Genomic DNA, 9,580 nt, shown 5'->3' on the forward strand with positions numbered 1-9,580 from the left:
TCCTAGGACTAAGTGATTTAACTTAGAATTAAGGAAAGATTGAAAAAAAGCGACCCCAACAATATATAGGCCCACAATTCTACAAAATCAAGCTAACTCACAAGCAATTTAACTGACTGCTAATTAAAAAACAACAACAACAACAACAACAACAACAACAACAAAACTATGTTCTTCAAAGGAAGACAGTAAAACTATGGTCTCTACAAAACTTTATTTCAGATGAGATCAGGCATGTTCTGGGTACAAAACTTCATTTCAATGTCCAATATACAGTTAAAATGACTATCTTGTAAAAAAAAAAAGGGGGGGGAAATGAACCTGTAGTTAAGAGACAAATTGTCTGAACAAAAGCTGAGATAATTTATTGCCAGTATACTTGCAAAAAAAGAAACCCTAAAGGAAGTCATTTGGGCTGCAGGGAAATGACAGCTGACAGAAATTCAGATCTATAGAAAACAAGAACACTGGAAATTAAAAATCTGTGAGTAAATAAAAGGGTCATTTTCTTCCTTTCTTAAATTCTTTAGCGGTCAAATGACTGAGCAAAACTTCTTTAATGACAGGGATGACACAATAAGGAGTCATGATAGCTAAGGGAGTACTTATTGCCTATAATTTAATTGTTAAAAGTTACTTTTTACGATAAAAACATGACAAAATTTATCATCTCCATCCTTTTTAAGAAGTATATAATTCAGTAGTGTCTTAAGTGTATTCACACTGGCGTGAGACTGATTTCCAGATCTCTTTCATCTTGCTAATCTGAAAGTATATGCTAATTAAACAGCTCCCCTTCCAACCTCCCTCTTAAGTTAATTTTTACACATCAGACAGACATGTTCTCAGGTTTCTAACTTTTTGTTTCTATCCCATTCCTACTCACATTCTTGTCATCCTGGTCCTATCACATCCCTCACATAAAGCTGTTGGTAAGCCCATTCTCTATTGTTACGGAGTTTGTCTTCTTGACATCCTTTGTGAAAAGGGAAATTAACTCCCATCTGCTTCCTGTAGGGTGAATGCATTTTTATACTTTCAATAAAAAAATTAGTAATTGTTTGGGTTTCTGATATCAATGGGATTGGGATTTGTGCTTTTCTTTTTCTGTCTCAAATCTCTGTTACCAATTTTTAGTGGTTTTCTATCTATATTTTTTTGTTTTTAAAATTTTTCCTTCTTTAAAAATACAGTAAAAAATAAAACAATGAAGAATTGTACAGAGTACACATTATCCCTTTTTTATAGATGAAAATACTGAGCTGAAAGAAACAATATACAAAGGTCAATTAGCCCATATGATTTCAAAAGCTGTATGATCTTCATTTTCATTAAACTATGGAAAATATTTTCCTTAACCCAACAAACCAACCACAATACAACCCAAGGCTATATTCTGACAATCACTGAACATCCCCAGAAGATGTTTTGGTGTTGAATCTACATGCAAATTTCCTCTGATGGAGGAAATCCATTATCTGGAGTCCTAGGGACAGCAGATTGAACTCACCCGTTTGTGCAGGCGTTCTGCTTCCTCCTGATATGCAGCGAGCTGCTGTTTCCACTGTTTCACGTTGGCAGTGGACTCCAACAGGGCTGCAGTGAGTTTGGCATTATTTCCTTTGAGGGTAGCCAGTTCAGCCTCCCAGTGTTTGCTGATTGCTGAACTAAAATAACAAGAAAATTCCATTCATTATACTGAATACTGTTTCTGAAGTGACAGCAGCACTCAGTTCTTTATATAAGAATGTGTTCAGACAACCCCAAAGCAATAAAAACACAAAAACTCCACTGAAACATTTCCAGTTAAGAGATATAAAAAGCATCAAAGTACTAGGCTGATTCCCACTTTCACTATAAAAATACAGGTAGTATCTACCATTTCCTTCCTCCTTCTTCCTCACCCCAGACAGGATCTTACTATGTTGCCCAGGACTCTCAAACTCCTAAACTCAGGTCTCCTCCTCCTGCCTCAGCCTCCTGAGTAGCTGGGATTATAGGTACATGCCACCAAACCCAGCTCTCCCCATTCTCTTTTGAGAAATAAATATTATGTAAAAATAAACAAAAAAATCTAAAAACAATGTAGTTTTTTTTCCCCCCACTACTGGGGATCAAACTCAGGACCTTGCACTTTTGAGACAGGTGTGGCACCAGTGAGTTAAATCTCCAGCTAACAAGGTACTTTTTAAAAAGAGTACTAAATGGCTGCTTAAGTGTCAATAAGGTTTGGGGCATGTCATATAGCATTGCTTTTTAAATTCTTATTGATTTATAGCATGATGTTCAGGATTTCTAAATGCCAAAAACATACAAATTTATTACCAAACAGTTGATATGATAGGCTCAACCTGGACTAGTGACTTAACTCCTGATATAATTCCAGTGGCACATATAGAAGACTAGAGCAATCCCTTTTTCATCATTAAATATTCTACTTGTAAGTGACCTTAGTAAGTTTCTCAACCAAGATGATTTTCTACACAAAGACAATTCTATTAGTTGGGAAGACTGTTCTTGTGGTAATTCCTTTCTTTTTCTTTTCTTTTTTTTTTTTTTGTACTGGGAATTAAACGTGGAACTTTCAGCTTGGTGAGGCAGGCAGTGGCACCACTGAGTTAAATACCCAGCCTACTGAGCTAAATTCCCAGCCTGATAATTCGTTTCTTAATTTTCCAATGAAGAAAGAACTGCCTCATTTGAAAACTTTCCCTTTCTCATTATTGAATAGTTTATTTCTGTTAGTGAAATTCTAATCTTGTCCCATTAACTAATGATGCTTATAGCTTTTCAAAAATCATTGTTATGGGCCGCAATTTAGCTCAGTGGTGCCACGCCCTGCCTCACAAGCACAAGGTACCAAAAAAAAAAAAAAATTCATTGTTATGTTTGCTAAGTCATTTGAATGTTTTGATAGGCTAATATTTTACAGTAATTTTAATATATATTTATTATATAGAAGAAAGCAGTTTCCATCAGCATTTCCATTTCTAAAGCTCAATCCTCAACCCTTTCTAAAATTTTTAAAAATTTTGATACAGGGTCTTGCTAAGTTTCCCAGGTGGGGCTGGGACTTGTGATCTTCCTGCCTCAGCTTCCCAGAGTGTTGAGATATGTGCACCACCATGACTGGCTCCTGTGTTATTCTTGAAAAATGTATTATTTCAGCCAAAGAATGAAAAAAAAAATTACACACACCCAAACTTAGGGACACTATACAATACCTGAGCAAAACTATTTTAAAAATAAAAAAGAAGACCAAGGTACAGAAAGGAGGAAACCAAGAAGAAATAATAATCAAATGCAAAGTGGGATCCTGGGCAGGTTCCTGAAACAAAGAAGGATACTGGTGAAAACTCAAGTCAGTCAGTCCAGTGGCATCAATGTGAACTTCCTCTGTCAAAATCATGGCCATGTAAGATGTGAACATTAGGGGAAGCCAGGTGAAGGGCACATGGGACTCTGTGAAATTTCTGTAATTTTTCTGAAAGTCTAAAATTAGTTTAAAAATGAAAAGGTGAAACATTCCTAAAGTTTACGAAGTGAAAAAAATCTCATAAAACATGAGAGGAAAAAATAAATAAGCTAAACTATTAATTTAACAATGCATTTCCATCTTAAAAAAAGAAAACTATTCCTTTGTGGAATGATTTTCAGATTTAGATTTTTTTGAGCAGGTACTTATTCACCTGCTCTAACTGAATTATAGAACTTTTTAAAAGCTACTTATCAGTTTTCCCCTATAGAGAGATTTATTTAAACAAACCCTTCAATATGACAACTAAAATCTTAGTGAACTACTTTAAGCCCTTGCTATATGCAAACATCAAACCTCTTTAAAAGTTAAAAGAAAAATGTTTTGATGACTTATATCTAGAACCCATTTGTCAAAATCACACAATTATAAAGTAAGATGGATCACCATGTCTTTATAGTGGAACAAAAATTAATGTTTAAATATTTTATTTTTCTAGGTTTTACTTTACAATCTACTGATAGCAAAATCAATTAATACTCTGAGAACTCCATCTACATCAAAATTATTTCAATAATTATCTATGTGACCTTGGACTCATCTCTCAGCCACTCTGAGAGAGATAAGTCAAGGTCTGCATTATCCAAATGTTAGCCACTTGGCACATGTGGCCACTTATGTTTAAGTTGCTGAAGATTAAAACTTAAAAATTCAGCTTATCTGTTTCATCAGGCACATTTCATATACTCAAAGGGTACACATGACCAGTGGCTGCCATCCCAGATAGTAAAGATGTAGAACACTTCATCATGACAGTGTTATCCTAGAAGTTTCTACGTTTCTGACTAGCTCCTCAATTCTGTGCTACAGGCTCAATTCTTTTCCTCAACATCCATAACGTGATAGAATAAGATGGCATCATAAAGGCTACCAGCAAATCACAGAATCTCTGGGACCTAGAATTAAGACACATGGAAAACAATTTAGCAAAGAGAGGAACTCCAGGAATCAAGAAAGAACTGACAGAGAAGCCAGAAAAAACAGAAAAACTGTAGAAACTGAAGACAACACAGAAGAATAAAGCAGTGTGGAATACTACCCCTCAGCTCCAGGGAGGAGGTACTATCTCTGAAAAAAACAAGGTGAGCTCAGAGAGGGTTGGTAGCTCTGGGAGAAACAAAAGACTGGCAGCGCTAGTCACCAGAAAAGCCCAAGGCTACTGCATACTGCATATACAGTGTGAGATTTTACTGAGAATGACTTCTTCTGTGTGGCAGTCTAGAGCTGAAGATGAAGTCCCCTGCAGTACCCACCATATTTGGGAATGATATCATCAGGAGTCATTTCAGGGAAGGGCTTTACTGTTTTAACACTGAGCTATTTCTGGGAATCAGAAGTAACAACTACACTTCAGGGTTTCTGGGGTCACCCTATCACAGTGACTGGGTAGGAGATGACCACAGAGATAGGTGTGGAGAAAGGAAAAGCTAGTCACAGAGAAGTTTAAGCAGCACAAGCTCAAGCTGGGAAGGACACTGGTCCTGCCCTCTGTGGTGAAAAGCCAGGCTGGTCATGTGGTTTTCTGAGAAGGCTCAGTCAGAAAATGCTGGCATTTAGTCCAGCAGACTGCTACCACCCCCACCGTCAACCTGTGGCCTACTTCTAGCACAGCACTAGGTGGCTTGTTTTCTGCAAATAGGATCAAGGATACATCTTGGCTTGGACAGTCACCACTTCCTAGTGTGTATGGACAGAGGGACCTCTGGAGCAAGGGGGCCACCTTACAAGTCCACAGGCCATAAAGCTAGGCAGAATTAGTAGAGACCCGGGGCACACAGAAGGGCATGAACACTAGGAACTCATGGAGTGAATACGGCCCTAAGACAGATACCACATCAATGACTGACCTTGCCAAGTGGAAATGGTGGGCCAAGAGCCAACATTCAAATGGGCAGGAAACAAAATAGGCCCTAACTGTGACTAGTTGTCTCTCCCCCATATATATATGGTGGAGTCCAACACTACAGGCCCTAGAAAGAAACCACTCACCCAAACACATGGTGAGATTTTTTGGACTTGTTTCTCTTTGCGTAGTACAGTGCTACCATCCTCTTTTGTTCTTTAAATTTTTAAATATTTTTCTTTTTCTATGTTACTTCTACCTTTGTTAATAATTTTTTATTCTGTAGTTGGAGTTTTAAACTTTTCTTTTCTCTTCCAAATTTAACTGCTTTCATTTTTTCTTTACCCCCTCCATTTTATTGTTACTATTAAGCTTTATTAATTTTTAGCTATTTAATTGACCATACTATTATTGCTGAATTATTTTCTGTTAGGTGGTATAGTTGTTGATTTTAGTAGGTATTTACTATATGTCAATATTTGGTTTGTCTTTGTACCTACAGTATTGCAGAACTATTTTTTCAATTGTTAAGGGTGGAATAGTAGCTTTTACTAGTTTTTTTTTTTTTTTTTTTTTTTGTATTAGGAAACGAACTTGGGCCCTTACGCTTGCGAGGCAGGCAGCGAAACCACTGAGCCAAATCCCCGGCCCTCGCTTTTAGTAGTTTTTATGGTATGACAACATTCAGTTTGTTTTTGACTCTGTATTACTGCATGCCCCACTGATTTATTTTCGTGTTCTCAACATTACTACATTTCATTCTCTCCTGAGTAGTGTTGAGGATCAAGCCCTCAGAAGCAGGTTGGACACAAAGATCCTCAAATCTGCTGAGTAAATGGAGGAGGGGTATAAATAACAGAATAACCAAACCCAAGGACACATCACAGAGAAACAGAACCTAACTAAAAAATCTCTACAGTAGGGACACCCTAATAGTTTTTCAATCTGCAATATAAAAACAACAGAAATGTGAGAAATCCAGGCATTAAGATGCCTCCCAAAATTCTACATTCCCCAAAAGCTAATCTCATGGACCCTGAAGTAGAGGCAAGGAAATAAAAAATCAAATGGCCAAAATGTTTGAAGAGATCAAGAAGAAATATATAAGCAAATTCCTAAAATGGTTAGTGAGCTTAAGGATGATATAAACAGTCAAAGGATTTTACTAATAAAACATTTGACGAGCTTAAAGAACAAACAGTAAACTAAATGAGTTAAGACAACTGAAGATCTGAATGACCATTTTGCTAAAGAAACAAATTATGAATAGAAAGCAAGCAGATATACAAGATATGAAAAATTCAATAGAAAGTGTGGGTAGCAGAAATGACCAATGTGAAGATAATAAGAGTGTCAAAACTTGAAGACAAGGTAGATATATAGTAGATCATAAACTCAATGATATGCTAAAAACAATAAGATACCAAGCAAAATGGATCCAACAGCTGGATAACCTTAAAAAAAAAAAAAAAAAAGCAACTTCAGAATTATAGGAATAAGACAAAATTAGATGACTAAAAAATTTACTTCAGATATCACAGCAAAAATCTTTCCAAATCTAGGGAAACAATTCAATATAGAAGGTCAAATAGCCACTACCAGAAAACAACTTATCTATGACACATCATAATCAAAAGTTCAACTAAAGAAGATACTTTTTAGCTGTTAGAGAAAAAAAAGCAAGTAATCTATAAAGGCAAGCCTATGAGAATAAAAGCAGATTTCTCAGCACAAACCCTGAAGGCCAGAGTTTGGAACCAAGTCTTTTAAGCCCTAAAATAAAACAATTGTCAATCCAGACTTTTAGATCCTATAAAATTGGCCTTGAAAATTGACAGGAAGTGAAGACTTTCCATGACAAGAAATCCTACAGAAGTATGTAACCACTAAACTAGCACTGCATAAAATACATAAAGGAATCCTAGAAACAGATAGGGAGGCCTAGAAGACATGGACAGAATCACCCTTTTGTTATAATAAAAATACAAAGGGATCACCACCAGAAAAATACGTAATGACAGGATTTGGTAATCACGCTACAATTATAACTCTCAATGTCAAGGACCATGCCTCCCCAGTCAAAAGACAAGAGACTAGCAAATTAGATCAAAAAACAAACTGTAACCATATATTGATTGCCTAAAGGAGATACATCTCACCCAAAAGATGAAAGTGACTGGAAATTACCAAAAGTGAAAATATGACTGAAAGTGAAATGATAAAATGTGATAATCTATGCAACGAGAGCCCAAAAGCAACTTATCTGTGAACATGGCAGACAAAGACAGACTGATCAGAAGAGACAAGAGATGTCACAACATAATGGTAAAGGGAACAATTCAACAGACAGAGATTACAATTTTAAATATATATATATTTTGAATGTTGGTACACCCTACTTCATAAAAGAAAAACTACTGGATATAAAAAGACAAATAGATGCTAATATAATTGTAGTGGGAGATCTCAATAACCCACTCTCACAAACAGGTCAACTAGACAAAAAAAGCTAAAGAAATATCAGTTAAACTACAGCAGTGAACAAACTGATTTAATAGATAACTACAGTGTTTCATCAAAAAACAACAGAATACACATTTTTCTCAACAGCACACAAAAAATTTTCGCAAACAGATCTTATCTTAGGTCATACAGCAAGCTTAAATAAACACATAAAAAATGGATCAACTGCCAGCATACTATTGGAGCACAGTGGAACGAAACGAGAAATCAACAGTAAAAGAAACTACAGAAACTATGCAAACACATGGAAATTAATTAATACTTTATTGAATTAGTACTTTATTGAATAATCAATGGATCATAGAGAAATCAGGGAAGAAATTAAAAACAGGGAAGTTTATAGCTTTGAAGGCCCAAATTAAAAGAATTGCATAATCTCAAACTATAGTAAAACCTTGGTTGTGAGAATATGTAATTTATTAGGCACTTGTACATCATAGCAGCATAATGAGAAAGAGAAGGCAGGGGGAGAAGAACCAGGTGTGATCATGTGATGTTTGGTGTCATACTACTATATTCCAAGAAAATGCTCATTTATCAAGTTAAAATGTCTTAGAAAAGTTTGCTCATCTTGTGGAACCCTCATAGATAAAGTTACATACTCACAGTCCAAAAGTTTTATTGTTATTTCAGTATCTCAAATTCCTAGAAAAAGAACAATTCAGACCCCAAAATAGTAGAATGAAAGGAATTTCCACATTTCTTATATTTGATTTCAAGGTGAACAGATACATGCTCTCAAGGCCACATTGCAGCATTAACCAAAATTTTATTACTTGTTAAATCTGAATCTTTCAGAGAAATTCTTCCTTTATACTCTGCTCTTTGAGAAAATCATATTTCTAGAGCGCAGGATGAAATACAACTTAGAAAAAAAAATTTTAGTTGTCCCTGTTTCTCTTTATAGTTTTTCATATAATCCTTTTGCCATCAAGTGTATAAATGCTTCTATCAGAATGCCTTACACAATTTCAATTTACAATAAATTCCAAAAGTTATCCTAAAGGGAAGTTCTACATGTTAGTGGTGTCAGATATGATTTTTTTTTAGGGGTTTTTCATGCTGAGAATTGAACTTAGGGTCTGGGCAGGTTAGGCAAGCACTCTACCACTGAGCTACATCTCCATTCCCCAGTGTATGTTTTAATCTTACAAATACACATGTACACGTTAATATTTTGGAAATAATTTTGAAAAAAACTATGTTCCTTTCTTTAATCTTCAACTCTAAGTTATACTCCTCTCCAGAGCACTGATATTTAGCAGTAATTAACACCTTGGGATTAATTCTTATGCCCAAATTTTAAGTTGCCATATTACATTTCAGGAATCTCATTTTTAAAAAAAAAGTTGGGGTTCTCTGGGAGTTACTGATTCCTTTTATAGGTATGGTTTTGAGTTTTACCTTAGGTAAACTATTCACACAAAACACTAAATTATATAGTGATCAGAGAGATTGAAGCACCACTGTTATCAGGTGTGAATGCTGGAATAAAGGTAAAACAATTCTTTATTTTTGTCATTGTTCAGTAAAGTTTCCCTTCAGAAAGGACCAGTTGGCTCCCTGTTGGCTTCACATCTTTAAAGGGAGTTCAAAACACTCCAAAAACATCATTAAAAAGGCTCCTTAGATTTAATTCTATAGCTTTCCTTCATCTAAAGTAAAAAAAAAAAAAATTT

General features: G+C 35.4%; 1 protein-coding gene across 3 annotated transcripts in view; it reads right to left on the reverse strand.

Annotated features, from left to right (window-relative positions):
* The window catches only part of Homer1 (homer scaffold protein 1), a 128,062-nt gene that overhangs the window by 35,574 nt on the left and 82,908 nt on the right, over nucleotides 1-9,580 (reverse strand). For all 3 annotated transcript variants that reach the window (XM_010604107.3, XM_010604109.2, XM_010604111.2), the window contains exon 6: nucleotides 1,511-1,667. In XM_010604107.3, coding sequence (XP_010602409.1) covers nucleotides 1,511-1,667 — 157 coding nt within the window. The remainder of the gene's footprint in view (nucleotides 1-1,510; nucleotides 1,668-9,580) is intronic.

Source organism: Fukomys damarensis, unplaced genomic scaffold (assembly GCF_012274545.1).
Source record: "Fukomys damarensis isolate Sample0158 unplaced genomic scaffold, DMR_v1.0_HiC HiC_scaffold_1, whole genome shotgun sequence".
In the NCBI taxonomy this organism is placed as follows: Eukaryota; Metazoa; Chordata; class Mammalia; order Rodentia; family Bathyergidae; genus Fukomys; species Fukomys damarensis.